At 39.8% G+C, this 15,305-nt stretch overlaps 1 protein-coding gene and 1 long non-coding RNA gene across 9 annotated transcripts in view; one reads left to right on the top strand and one right to left on the bottom strand.

Annotated features, from left to right (window-relative positions):
• Positions 1 to 1,935: 1,935 nt before the first annotated feature.
• LOC111265819 (N-chimaerin) overlaps positions 1,936 to 15,305 on the bottom strand; it is a 41,187-nt gene continuing 27,817 nt past the window's right edge. For all 7 annotated transcript variants that reach the window (XM_022842756.2, XM_022842754.2, XM_086970655.1 and 4 more), the window contains 9 exons: positions 12,021 to 12,137; positions 11,238 to 11,323; positions 10,421 to 10,610; positions 10,080 to 10,185; positions 5,595 to 6,650; positions 5,115 to 5,237; positions 4,686 to 4,808; positions 4,073 to 4,407; positions 1,936 to 3,795 (listed from right to left, as the gene is read on the bottom strand). In XM_022842756.2, coding sequence (XP_022698491.1) covers positions 3,612 to 3,795; positions 4,073 to 4,407; positions 4,686 to 4,808; positions 5,115 to 5,237; positions 5,595 to 6,650; positions 10,080 to 10,185; positions 10,421 to 10,610; positions 11,238 to 11,323; positions 12,021 to 12,137 — 2,320 coding nt within the window. In that variant the 3' untranslated portion in view covers positions 1,936 to 3,611. The remainder of the gene's footprint in view (positions 3,796 to 4,072; positions 4,408 to 4,685; positions 4,809 to 5,114; positions 5,238 to 5,594; positions 6,651 to 10,079; positions 10,186 to 10,420; positions 10,611 to 11,237; positions 11,324 to 12,020; positions 12,138 to 15,305) is intronic.
• LOC111265825 (uncharacterized) lies at positions 3,426 to 4,033 on the top strand. Of its 2 annotated transcripts, XR_002683693.2 has the most exons (3): positions 3,426 to 3,567; positions 3,684 to 3,752; positions 3,976 to 4,033. It is a non-coding gene; the product is annotated as an uncharacterized LOC111265825 (long non-coding RNA). The 2 variants fall into 2 exon arrangements; XR_015313208.1 differs by having other exon boundaries at positions 3,684 to 4,033.

The raw sequence follows: 15,305 nt of genomic DNA, 5'->3' as shown, positions 1-15,305 counted from the left end.
TGCCACACTGTTTCTTTAAACCTTTTCGTTTTCCAAATATTTAAAACTAAAAAAACAACTTCAGATCATCCGACTTAACTCTCGTCTAAACGTCGGCGACGCCGCATAATCATCTTAAATTGTTTACGTTATATCCGTCGTATTCTCATGATCTTCTTTAGAATAGACAAAAAAAAAAACGGTCAGAAACGTAATTGAGATCCTGATGCGTAAATTGCTTATGAGTGTAATGCTCTATTTGTTATGAAGTTCTACAAATGCATATTTTCACACGTATTATAGTTAATCCAGGAGTAAGTAAGCGATGAAAAATATATCTGAAGAAAGCTATTTCTACCGAACAATGGCTACCTTGTTTGAGCTGAGTCGTCTTTTGGTGCTCTTAATGATTATACTTCGCTATTGAGTTTAAAGGTCATAGTCCCCCTGATTTGTGTGCGTTCGATAAAACGTGCATTTATTGTTTACCATGAGCACTTTTCGTTCGAAACAGGTTTCGAAATTATGCTGTTCGAAACAGGTTTCGAAATTATGCTGTTCGAAGTCGGCGTTCACGATACGAAATTCAACATTTCTTGTTGCTGGGCTGTTATATGATGGAAAGTACGATACACGGAATTGGCGTATATTGTGTTAGCGTTAACGTTATAGGAGCGCACCCTTAAAGAACTATTTTTTGACAACATTTTCTGTAGTTCACCTAACACAGCTGATCGGTTAAACATCGAAAAATGATTATCATTCTGGATCCTGTCCAGAATGAATACTACCCCAACGCCCTTTGACTATCAAGTACTAATAATTGAAATTCAGCTTAATTAAATCGAAGTCATCCTTAAAATTGTATTAAGAAATAGCGCATATTATTAAATTACGCAACTTAACGATGTGAAACGTTGTAGATAAATTGTCGCTAGAGCTTTCGTCGAACATTGTGCAGTAGGGACAGGCATACATATAAATTTTGACCGTGTTATCCGGTTAGTGTTGTCGAAATTCTAACTCTAAAGCATCCTAGGTTCAAAGTAAAAAGTAATTAGAGGATCTTTAGAAGATTAAGCCACCTTATGAAGAAGTTGGACATTTTCGCAGTTTAAGTTCTATGCAATTCATTCTCGTTCCATTGTATAAATGCACGTTCAGACAATAGTACTAAAATAGAAAAAAATAACTATGTCACATATGTAAGAAACAACGTGGAAAAACTATATCAGAAGGTGCTGAACTTTGGTCCTAATGCCCCCACTGGACCCTTGAAAATGTGTATTTTTTTTGCATTTTCTGCTCAACTATGTAGTATGAAGTAAAATTCTTGAGATCTCAGAGTCGTTTTTAAGTTTTACGTGTTGAAAACGTTTACATGATAATTTACTAGGGATGCCCTAATTAAATTGGCAGCCCTGATCGCATTACCATATGAACAAAGTGACTGCTTATACACAAACTCATAGTTGACGAGGTCAAGCGCTTCGCTTGATTCTGGAAGGATACGGTATTTTTCCTGTTGGAGAAAAAAACTCACATGCAAGCTTTCCCTGTAGATAGACGCGTTTGCTTTAGAGTGTTCACGACAATTCAGCAAATTGAAAAGTAAAATAATAGCCTGATAGTGGATTCTAAATACAATACAGACGAGCAATTTTCCGACTGCTGCGAGATAATAGAGCTTTTGATTTATGTAGCGAGCGTTCCTAAACTCTGGTACAAAGTGACCTGACAGTTCTTGTAATGGCGTCTCCCACTCATTCCGTACGAAGAAGTATCGCGCAATCGCTCATTTTGGTTTTAGCCTAAGTCTAAGAAAACAGAGAAGGACGTATTATATCTAATATTTATAGCATTTACATCACAATCAACCGATTGATAATCAATCGTAGCCAATAATCTGATAGCAGTTATAATGAAATTATACAGTTAAATAACAACACGAAAAAATGGGGCTATTTTTGTTATTTATTATGTTTGTCACTTCTACAAATATGCCTAAATGACTGGCGTTGGGTCCTCTGTTCATGTCGAATTTTCACTACGCTTTTGTCTATTTTACCCGAGTAATATTTTCTTCATCATTCGAAGCATTGTCACTATTAGTAGTGTATCTAGACGACATGAGAACGCAAACTGAGCCACAGGAAAGTGGTCCTGGGTTCTCCGAAAATTCGTTCAAGTATCGTTTGTCTACCCTTTTCTTCGCGTGCGCTCACTCACAGTTCCATCATTGTCCTATAGGGACGATAGTATGCGACCCGCTGCATCGGTAACGTAACCCATGATTCATTTAATCAAGTAATAATAGAAAACAACACATTTTTAGCGAGTAAAATAATGACAACATTCTTTTTCATTGGTGTATTCCAATTGTAAAGGCCAGCAAATTACTAACAATTTACTTGCTCATTATATTTATGTATATATTTCTGATTCCTTTTCTGCTGGTGGTCCATTTATTCATTTGTTTCGAATCTTTCACTATTTCGTAATAATAAATTGTAATGGCAGAACTAGAGCTCTGCTACCAGCGAAGCTTGTTGTCCGATCGGGTGTGATGTTTCCCGTATCGCGTACCTAAGAATCAGTCAGTTACGAAGCTGGGAACACAGACTCAATGAACATTTACTTTGGCACACTTTACATTACGTTTTACAGCAGGCCATGCATAAAGCACACCACCCGATCAAGTACATGCTGTTATATCTGCTTTTCAAGGCAATGTTCGTTCTGAAATGACGTTGAATAAAGGTAATGAGTACAATTTTAAGTATACTTCAACAATTATCGTCTGTCTTCACTGGTAAAACGTTCACTGGGTCCATAACGCTGTTTGGCCACCTGTGGCCCTAACGCTACTTTTCTATTTATGAACGATAAAGCAATGACTCGTTCGATCACCCCGTGAGCGGTATATCGCTGGCGGACTAGAAATAGCTATATCGGGAGTATCGTTCATTTTACATTGATTCCATTCGATTTAATGTAGATTCATAGAAAATTACGTTCGTCGTTTGCTTCGGATGTACTTACTTATGCAACCCTTTAGTGATACAATCTATTTTAAGCACAGGTTTTTTCTCTCTAAAGTTCTGCCAAGTCTAAAATTGGATTTGAAAACGTCAGCTAGACTTTTTTTTTCAGCTCATGTCTCACGGTCACTATAAAAAAAAAAATGGTTGCATAGACGTATAATCACCTTTGCGACGCTTTCGACCATTGTATTGTCGTTATAACTAACGTCTAGGGACCAACTTGGACCCAAAAAATGGTTGTTAATACGACCTTATCGGTGATACAGCGGACAATCTTCTTTTTGACAATTACGAGATCAATATCAATTTAATCCCCAAAGCTTCTTGTTGAATGCCTCGGTAACGTTACATATTCTCGAACCGTACTTTCAGAGAAAGTTTATCTTCAAGACACCTACAACGGGCGACTGTGACGGCATGATACATTATGAATAAACAATGATAGTTTTAGGATGCGTGATTAACTTGAAGAGTCCACAATATTGATTGGGTACATGGTCTTACGTGCTCACCGGTGGAACTTCACAGCCACATTGTCTGTATTGTAAGTACATGTTAGTGTTATATTTACCTATCGATCTACGATAACTAATCACCGCGTTCCATGATCGCTCTGTGGTTCATAATTAGAGTCTCTACGACAATGGCTTCGGTTTGCAGAGCTGCCTGAAGGTCGATCCCCATGGAATCTGGAGAACGGAGAAGCGTTGGCGCAAAGATGCGTGAAAGGTTATCTGCTGACATCTTGTTTAACTTCGCGTGTTCTGTTACCCTAATATCGACAAAAGATGACAGGAAAACAGTAATAGGGAAAAAAGTTTAATAAATGATAGTTCTCTACAAAATGTATTTCAGTGTTCTAACGGCTGAAAAATGTAAATATTTTCATAAGCGCTAAGCATCTATCCCTAATAACTAAGTTATATATTTTGGCATATTTTATGTACTGCAGGAATTCACTTCGGTAAATAAAAAGCCTGGCAAACCGCAGCGCGGATCAACACAACTAATTATTCTCTGTCTTTTATTTTACTATCACAGTCGCTAACCTATTAAGGTGCTGGATTAAATATTTAAGGCTTTGATAGTGCGCTGGCGGCAGGCACCTCACGGCAGCCTTTAGTCCATCCACTTTATCGTCAAGCTCGAGTCGTCGAACCGCATTCACAAACATTCCGTACGTGTCATAGGTAATTAACGGAATAGGTAGAAGGCGGAAGAAGTTCTTGAGACAACCGCTCACGACATTGATGTCTTCGTAAGTCTTAATGTCTAAAGGAGTCCGGTCGCCATGCTGTTCAAATGACGCCTGTAACTGTTCGATTTCGTCTTTTGATCCAGACACTCGATATAGGCCTTCGACCTGCATTCCGCGAAGTTCGACCTGGCAAAAAAAGTAAATTATCTTTCAAAACGTTTCACAGCTATTAAGTTTTTAGTAATTGGCTTGCAAAATATCCATACAATTAATTAGGTATTAAATAATAATGTACACTTAGTTTTGACGCTATTAATTATCACAAGAAATGCTCGGAAACCGTCTTTCTGCAGCCGGAAAAGATATATTTGGTTGACATTATTTATATCAACATGCGGAAGCGAGTCAAATGATAGGCGACCGATTCAGTTCTGCCGATCGACTAATAATTGGGCTGAAAGTACCTCTTTGATGCACATTTCGATGACGAACGGGCGGGCCATATCATGCAGCTTACACAGGGTTGTCAAATCTACTCCGAAGACGCGCTTCACGAACTTCGACTCGGGAGTGCAATCATTTGGAATCTGTACATACAGTGACATTAGAAATTTTATTCTAAAGGCCGTCCTTATGTGTGTTCAACCTAAATCATATTGCTAGACACATGACTACTACTGCTGCTGATTTAGCCCAAATGTCTATTGCGCATAAAAAGTAAACAAAGTAACATTTCAATTAAAAATTCCGCTAATTTTTAGTTTGCGCTAAAACAGGTGAGATTAATCTAGACAATCTGAGACCGTATATAAGAGTAACAATATATACGAGTTGCTTCTAACAATCCTAACCCTAAAGACATCTATATAGCTCATCTCAATTGGACAATAAACCTTTTCAGAGCACTTGGAATGAGCCGAAAAGCCGCAGTCTTCACACTTAACGCCCTGTGCAATAAGCCCCCACATGAAGTTTCCACAAAAGTCACACCATGGTAATCCCATGAAGTTGTGAACCTGAAAAACAAATTTTCTATAAATGCCAATTACATTTGGCAAACAGCGATATAGACCTATGGGCTTCACTCGACCCAAAAGTACGCACCATCTTTAGATTCATAGGAGGAACACCGAAGATTAAAAGGTGCACGCGCCCATATGTGCCTCATCAGACTTCCCATCACGTTTGGAAGTGATAGCCGATAGCAAAAATATAGCATAAATTTAAGTCCTGCGAGATTATTACGAAACCGGATACCAGTTTGTTGCACGTCCTTTATTGCCTGCGCTACCTTGGTGATCAATGATCCAATTAAATAAAGACTGATCATGAAAAAGCTTCGGTTGATAAAGAAAGTGTCACATCATTACTACCTTGAAAACATGGGCTTTCTCGAAGTCTTTCGCATTCGGCAAATCCTCTTCCTGGTCATCACTGTCGTCACGTTCATCGTCAGCTTCTGATGAAGGCGATCCTTCGTGGAATGCCGTCACCCGGTCATCTGAGACGTCCGCAGACCAGGCTGTACTGTCCTGTAGTGATGCCAGCGGAAAGCCCAAAGGCGGTACCCGGCTTCCGGCAACACCTCGATCCATCAGAATGCCATGCCCATAGGCCTGCTGTTTTTGTGCTTGCTGATTTTGAAGCTCCTTTTGATGCTGTTGCAGCTGCTGCAACTGATGCTGCGGTTGCGTCACCTGCTGTTGCTGGTGATTGGACTCTCGATGATGATTGTGCACAAGGATCTGATGGTGGTCTTTCTGTTGCTGCTGCGAATGCCGATGATGACGAGGCTCTTGATGGGAGTGAGGATCTCGATCTCGGTTGTGACCCCGGTCTCGGCCGTGTCCAAGACCGTGTTGATGATGCGAATGTCGGATCTGGTCGACGCCTTTCGCCGATGGGACGGCAGCTCCTCCCTGGTTATAATGGTGATAACCTTTTCTTAGCGGCCTTTCTTGCGCAATGCCGCCATCGACGTCAGCAATAGCGGCCACATTCCGTCGACTGGTATGTTGAGACTGAAACTGATCCTTGATAATTTCAGCAAATGGCTGAGATTCATGGCTGCTTGTTGGAAGTGGAGCATCCGCTAGCCTTCGTAGATTTGTTACGGGCTGTTGGTAATGCTGTTGTTGCAATGGATCCTCGACATAAGATCGCCGATTAATCGGTTGCTGGGGTTCCGATCGTCGATGTTGTGCAATACTTTCGCCATTGTTCACTGTAACGCAGCTTTCTAGCCCCATATGTGCCCCATTGCTGCTGTGACTGCTCGGTGGATGTCGAAGTTTTGGTAGATCATCGGGTGGGGGAGAATCCATAAGGTCAGAAGGAGGTTCAGGGAGCTCTTCTAGGCAGGCTTCACTTAGCGGAGGCATTGAGCAGGCACCGCCTCCCACGCCGCTACGAGTGGATACAGGTGGTTGCTGTAATGGTACAGTTTTTAAGATCCATACAATTCCATAAGCGGATGGCACATTCGCATGGTAATTATTCGATTACAACGTGGGGAATAACCATGCAAATAATGTAAATTTACTTTACAACGAGTGGTTCATTATTGGTCAGAATAAAGGGATAAAAATACGACAGGAAATTGTTTCCGTATTTGCCTTTTTCATGTGCCAAAAGGTAAGTTCGTACATTTCGTACATTAGCCTCATATATTGTTGTCAATTTTAATGTTGAAACATCCAATCAATATAAACAATCATGCTTGATATACAAACGTATTGGTTAAAGCGTGTGCTGAAGAGGACATATAGCTCTCAGTTCTGGTATGTTTTTTTTTACTTCAAAGTCCGTATATCTTGAAAAATCGTTTACACTGAATAATAAAGCTAGAGGCGGGTGAAGTCGAAACTCTTGAGTTTGAACTTTATGGTACGTTTTATGAAGTGCAGCTCAAAATCTCGAATGCAGCAAGAACCAATTGCCTTATGTACCCTTACAGGCAACGTTTGTTCTAGCAGTTTATTTCGAGTAATAAAGACATTGCTAACCAATGTAATTTCCGTAATAAAGAAGTATCAATGACCTGTTATCATTCAGCGAACATTCACGCTTCGAACGCAATAAGAATGACGTAACGCTATCAGATGCGCTGAGCTAATCAGATTAAACAGGATACACCTGTGCACACAATAACAAAACGGGAGCCGTTCTTCGTTATTTTCGCGGTGTACATGCATGACAAAGCTCTAAACAAGTAGTGATATGTTCACAGATGAGTCAATATTGGCGAGATTGAAGAAGGGCGAATGCTTCCACAGAATCCTCGGGTATTCGTTTTTACTTGAAAACGTTGCAATTTGCCCATGTCATGAAAGATTGATCCGTCTTAGATTCGTGATTAGAACATAGTCAATAAGACGCTCTGTACCAATAATGCACACGGCTCACGTGAGAAAATTAGCCTGTAAAAATCACAATGCCTTGCTGAGTCGCTGTGAAATTTAACAGTGGTGAAGACTAACGGCCAAGTATACAACGAGGATTATTGACTCACACGATTTCTCAGAACAGCGGTAGATTTGTACATTAGTATCTAGATGAATATGTGTCATGTTCACTTGAATGTGAACGAAATGTCCATATATGCGTGAATTTATTATATAAACATGAAGCGATCTTTCAATGTAGATTATAAGCGCTCGCTTTTCGTGCCGTCCTTGAAGTCAAATACTTCATTGGAGCAACTGAACTTGAGGCTATTCCAACTTCCTGAGTCACTGAGCCACAATATGCCAGCGTCATCCGTCCCTCAATCGCAGATACGAACACATAATCTGTCCGAACATGATCACTCCTCGCAAAAAGTCAGCAGGTTTACTATGTTTTTTCCTTTTCGGAACAACCTACGAAGTCGACATTAGATCTTTAATAAATGTACACGTTAGAAGCTTGACATCCATATTATATTTATAATATGTGATATCCATATATTGACAATAACATACACTTCTAGCGTCCGGAACATTTAGGATCACAAGGACAATAGACAATCATCTTTTTAGTGTTCAGTTCCTTTGTGAATTAATAGCTAAAGAGCAGTATTGATAAGGCTGATAGTGGATGGTAACGATGCAAATAACGCCGTTGGCAAGAGCCCGCCGGAATGAAGTAATAAACACAATGAGACATATCCACAACCAGAACAGATAGATTGGACAATAATAACGTATGGCTGGACCATATCAACGTACGCACGACGCTAAGGGTCTAACAGTTGCTGTTGCCTGATTCTCAGTTTTCGCGGGCAGCACGCCAGCCATTCTAGACGCAACAACGATGCTTACGAGTACGCTCCCTCCAGTCTGAACTGTAAAGGGTGTCCCGAGCCGGCTGACAACAACACGTAGGCTTGCCCAGAAAGGAGACAATGCGACAGCATCATCACTAGACTAAAAAAGCGATATCGCCAAAAGCGAGCAACAATGGCAATGGTGAAGGCGGACGATCCCAACTGACGATGCACCGTAGCGGCACAGTGCCGTCCAAGTCAGATTACTTCAACCATTACTCATGCTTACTGTCTCGCAGAAATGGCTGGCCATTGGCCACCTGCGCTGAGCAGCTGAATGGTGACAATAGCGGTATGGCGTCTTAACGTGTTGCCTAGAGACGGAATACGTACGTAGTAACGTATCACCGTTCGAACAGTTGGATCTGGAAGAGGCTGCTGCAACAAGGCCGATGGCGTATGATAAATAATCATTACGGTCATCTCGTTTGGTTACGGCAGTGCAATACGGATGGGGCAGTTGGACATGGGAAGATAACCAAGACTAACTAAGACTAAGTATCGATATCAAAAGAAATACATCTAATGGAATCCAGATGACCATCTATAACTATCGAAACGACTATTTTCATAGCAATGCATCGGAATTTCAAATACGTCACAAGACGCTAAGCAGTTGAGGCTCATTGCTTACAATCACCTAATAAAAATTGCGATTTCGTCACGAAAAACGTTCCAACCTTTTTTGTCTAACCTTTTGTTTTTTTGTAGTACAATGTCACCTACCGAGTTCATGGTTAAGGGACCACTGCCGACGATTCATTACAAGACCTCGTCCGATACACAAGAGCTTTGTCCGAGTTCTGCCGGCTCTCTGAGCCCACTTCACTCTAAATCGAGTAACACTCTCGATGGTAATAGGAATTTTTCCACTGCCACCACCATGATGGTCTGCCTTCAGCACGGAGGCAAGGTAAACATAGGCACTGACCTGAACGTAGAGCTGCGAAACGCGCAAAAGGTCTCGGGTCTGTCAAAAGCGAGGAGGCCGTAGGAGTACCACCGCAACCGACCACGAGAAGAATTGCTACAAAGACAACAAATGCTGGACAGACGACATAGCGCTACTGCGGAGATTATTTGCGACTCGATACGTCCTCTCCTATGGACTCACTCACTCATTTACTTATTCAGCTCAGAAAGATGTCAAAATTCTTTTGTTGGAGGAATTTCATGTCACTACCGTGCCATGTTCCACACCGACATAGTTTCGGTTGTTGATGTACAATCATTGTGATAACATGTTGCACATCTTCGCGAAGGTCAGTAACCCGATGACTATGCTGAGATTGTACACGTCAATAAGTGCGTATAGTATATTGTTTTATTCTAGAGAGTGGTGACACGACGCGATCATTGAACACAATGCAATTAAGCAAAGTCGCACCAAGCACACAAGGCAGCTTTGCTTTGCTTTGCTTTGTTACTTGTTAATTTTTATTAACAAGTAAGGAAATTATCGAAAGTAACAAGTAAGCGACTTGTATCGATATTCAATGTCTATTCATTAAGAAGATACTGGCCATTAAGAAGACACTGGCAATGAACTTACAGTGAATTCCGGTTCGTCGTATTGATGATTCGCTCCATCGATGACGGACGGCTGATCTTCCTCGACGCGTGGAGGACGAGCTGGAGGAGCAGGCGGGTCGTGGCGCCTGAATTAAACGTGAAAAAGTTTATTCATTTACATATTATAAAACTTGACGAACTAGGAGAAATATATCAGTACTGAAGTGCTTGACTATAAGATAATAGAAAATCCAACCTCTATTTATCTCAAAATAAAAATTGAGATATTCATACTAAAAATTCGACAAGGAAAACAATTACGTTATTGAAATGAGTAGGAGCGATTAGTAAATATTGTGCGAGTAATGTGTTTATTATCACCTGACAGGTGGAACGGGTGGCTTCTTGTCCTTCATTCGGCGTCGAGTCGATTTGTAGTACATATGCTTCTTGCTTTGGTTGAGCGTGAGGTATGGAGAGTCCTCGTACGATACCTCATTGCACATTTGTCGAATATATTCCCCGGCATGTGTATTCAGGTACATAGTGATCAGGCCATCGGCGACCAAATCTAGTGAAGGCACGGACCGCAAATTCGCAGTTTAATGCGGCCACATTTTCATTGAATCACCTTTGTCCTCTCGACTGAACCAACTGCTATAGTACTACTCTATTTTTATGGCGTAATTTTGCGCGAAACATGCAGCACATCAGATACAAGTATTACAGATTCATACCTTTAGCTGTTTCACTCAACACGTTGATAATTATTATCAAGGTGTTCACTCGAACTTTTTATACCCGGAAGGCAAAATACATGCATCGTACTGTATCATAATTGTTGAACACCCATAACAACAAGACTCTTGGAAAATGAGGAATTTTTTTTTTTGTTTCTCAGTGTGAATTGGTACAGCAGCTTAGCTAGGTCGTCTGAAGTTAACACCAAATGACGTCATCATCTGCGAGTCAGACTGATTACCTCGAGCAACTATTCTATAATCAATTTTTTGTTTTTTTCACACAAGATTTTTGCTTTGAGAAGTCTACAATTTCTTAGAGGTACAAAAGGACTTCTTTCTCATAGCTGAATTTTTGACAGAGGACAGGAACATTTCATTAACAATTTCCGAGGTGATCAATATCGATTGGTTTACGATTTTACCGAATACAGCTTTGATTTCTATGAAATACTCACCTTGGAGGGTATTGAATCGTTTGCTTCCAACGTAATGCTGGTTATCAGTGTAATATAGCCGATAATTTTTTGGCTGACCATCAAACCTGCAGTGGAAAATGCAAGCACTTTATTGTACATACTGTAATTATTGTGTGAGCTCTTGAGTCACAGGCTACGACAAATCTGTGGTAAAATTTCTCAATGTACGATTCGTTTGTTTCAGAATGATGGGAAAAAGGTATCGAAAGTTGGTTCCAAATACCCAGGTATCGTGTACAGGTACCGAAAACATTTGCCAGTTCGATCATTTCATTGGTTCGTAGGCGAAGACTAATACGTAACGTAATAACTATTTAACTTGCCAAAGCAAATCAAGCGATGACGACGTTTATATCAGACCAGATCCAACCGTTATCGCTGTCGGCGTTAGGCAAAGCTATGTGGGAGTTTCCAGTCTCTTTTGCATATGATACTACGTGTTTCTGTACAGCAGTAAGCGTGAATCTTTGACATCGAAACAAAGTTGGGATAAATGAGCTTCCTAAAACTACCATGAGTCGCGAAGTTTATCTCAAAAGTTCTTCTTAAATTAACAAACTGAGTGGCTGACCATCCACAGTGTATATGATCAACGAAAGTCACAACGTTTGAGCCTAGAACTTTTGCTCACATACAATTCCTGTTTGTATTTTGTTTGATACGACAATTTTTTGGTGGAATTTTTTTGAATAATTCATTATTATTATTATTATTATTGAGTTTCTTTATCTGATGAATTTAAGTTATTCGGTATAAACTCACAGAAAGACAAGCGAATACTGTCCGGGTTCTCTCGAACTTTCTCTGACCAGGTAAGCCCCCTCACCTTCCGCGCGGACTAACCGTTCAGCTTCATCTCGCTCCATTGCACCGTGATACCTGAAAAGCACGCAATAATTAAAAGATAAACTTTATACACTATGGGTATTTCTTACATTTTGAAGGAAATGACGACCAACTCTTGTAATGTCTGAAGAACGCAGGAATTATGCTAATGAAGTAATTTACTTCTTCAAATGAGGATAGCTCAGGCAAAACGGTTCAACATAATAAAGAAATTATCAGCATTGCTACTATAAAATTAATCTTTAGTTACTGGCAGGTAATTTTGCAAGGCATGCTAATATTTTAGAAATATACTTAACACGGGACAAAATTATTCGGGATATTACATTCATAGTAGATTATTGCAGTATCCTAATTATAGAATATTGAAAGTATTAAGTTGCTATAAATTCCACTTACGTGCTTTCATATATCGGGATAATTGTACCCGATTTTCAGCTAATATGGAATAAAAATTCATACTATTGAAAACCCCGATTCGAAGATTTAGTAAAAAAAATATTTGAGAAGTAATTTATTTTTGGTTGTTATTTTTGCCCAAACGTTTTTCAGTGTAGCAAAAAAAATATGTCACGAGTCTAGTGGTAGGTCGCTTTTCATTTCTCACTCCAAAAAAATCCTACATAGAAAAAAATTTCGTAGTGATTTTGCTTATTTAAAAGAACAACAATTTCTTGTTCTTATAAACTTTGATTCTTTTTTGTGACATCCCGTCTTCTTGCGTTGTGGGAGACATCTAGTAACGTTGACCCACTGACGCTTCATCTTCGTCATCGAGGTCATTGGATTTCGTGGTACGATTGCCATCCACTGCCATTCGTTCGCTTTGACCTTTATTTCAGCATTGGATTGCCAGGCGCGGCCGATCACGCTCTGGAATGGCACTATCGAACGGCACTCGGCTACAGTTTAATATGCGACACCAAGCGCCATCGCTAATCAGGACAACGACAATACCATACCGCAGCATCAAGCCGCGCCGTCGGTCAAAAGATATATGTATGCATATGTTTTTTTTAAATGAGTCATTTTTACTGCCTTAACCCTTTTTGGCTTCTGCACGTACCGCTTCACTATCTAGAAGCTCTAAAATACCTAGATTATGTGGCAATTTATAAAATGTCGATGTATCCCAAATGGTCGTATTTTTCTATTTGTTCATACTATATATATGTAGATATATGTATATATATAGCATGAACAAAACAGAAAAAAAATATATATATATTTTTTTTTTCGAACGAATATTTTATTAGATTAAGAAACAGGATCTTAAAAAAGATATGGACATGACTGAATAAAATGTATTGCGGGATCCTTATGCACAGACTGGATATAGATACTGTTCTAATAGGGTAATAATAAGGATAGATTTTCATGTACTAGACTGCAGCTGAAGAGGAAAAAAATACTGCTATACGATAATAGAAGTAAGGCCAAATAGACCATGATAACCCAAACAGAAAAACCGCTCGGGTTCACCTTACCAGTCTCCTTCAGACAATCTACTAAGTAAACGTATATATACTTGTAAAAAAATAAAGACCCCCCATACCGAGAGGCTTTTGCATCGCCTTATATGGTAGCGGAATGACACAGAACTGACCCCCTGATAAAGCTTCGATTGTTTCTTCTTTTAATATCTAACAAACTATATATAGTACTAAGTGATAAGAGGAAAACTAGGAATTAGTTCGAAACTACATGGCTGGACAAAACTGAGATACCTCACTTTTTTGGCCTGTGATTCATCGACATCGACCCACGAGTACATCGAGGCAGTGGAAGCGCCATTGCAACATTGACGATTTTACGTGCCCGTTGGGCTGGGCAGCTCACAATGCCAATCGCTATTCAACTTGCCCATCAGGAAAAAAATATCACATCGAATATATTAGTTTTCCAATATTCTAGGATTCGTTCTAGTATAATGTCTATTTTGGAATTGTTTTAGAGCTGTTTCTGGTAACGCCCTCTTGTTCAGGCGATAAATCTCAGTTTAAGATAGAAAAAGGATTGAGTGGGCATTCTACCCATGGCTGTCACGATGTACCTACGCGGAAAGGTTTTTTGAGAGCAGAACTTATGACGCACATAACTAGGTCATTGGTAGGGCTGAAATCAATCGCTTGGGAACTGCCCTGCCTATCAGTGACTAACACAGGGGCAATCTCGTATTATAATGCCCTTCTAGCAGCTCTAGAAGATAGCTTTTTAGTTGGCAACATCCAAACGTCATAGCTACTTCCCCTTAACCTAATACAAATATGCCCGTGATATCTCAAATAGTAACGGAGCTTCTTTTACGCGGCAACGATCTTCGACAGTTTAATGAATGGCTCCGTTTGTATTCGCACAAGGTGTTTAAGAAAAACTCTAGTATTTGTTAGCAAATATTTTTTTACAATAAATAAAATTAAAAAAAATAAAAATAAAAACCTTTTCATAATGTTACTCTACATACGTGGCCAGTCCGCATTACGCTATTTAAAATGCCCCCCGTCTCCCCATTATGTACATGCTCACACAGTATATGGCTTTCCCTATAGTAGTAGGTGGATATATATCTACTTCGCACGTTAGTTTGCAGATACCTTGAGGACAAATATATATGCATACATATATGTTAACCATGTATATATTATATACATCTTTAACGTACACAAGCACTTGCGTCACTCAACAGTACCGCATTACATAATTATTAATCCAGAAATGTAAATATGGATCTGTCTGAAAACAAAAAAAAATCGTACAACCAGATATTCCTTGAGTAACCCAAAATGGCGCAGAAATGTAAATCGATAAATTATACGGCGTCATCTGTCACTGACTGTCTGATGAATCGGTGGCGGTTGTGTCTTAAATGATGAGCGCACTAATTTACACGGTTAATCCTCGACTATTGCGATTTAAGTGATTTTTTGTAGTCTCATTGTGCACAATGTCTAAATTAATAGTCGCCAACAGGGACTCGATAAGTGTCCCTTCACAGTCGTAGCAGGCAGGTAGGTACGCACCTGTTAGGGCGTTGCCATGGTAACTAGAAACATCGAGGATGCCGACTCAACACCGTTGCTTCAAATCTCCGGGCTAGCATATGATGCTGATAGCTTTATGAAAACATCAATGCTTATTAGCTATACTAACTTCTGACCTTATCGCTCCCACACGACTGTTGAAGAAATCCTCGTGATGGGG

This window comes from Varroa jacobsoni, unplaced genomic scaffold (genome assembly GCF_002532875.2).
Source record: "Varroa jacobsoni isolate VJ856 unplaced genomic scaffold, vjacob_1.0 scaffold_1017, whole genome shotgun sequence".
In the NCBI taxonomy this organism is placed as follows: Eukaryota; Metazoa; Arthropoda; class Arachnida; order Mesostigmata; family Varroidae; genus Varroa; species Varroa jacobsoni.
Note: the sequence above shows the minus strand (reverse complement) of the source record. Positions and strands in the feature narration are given on the sequence as shown.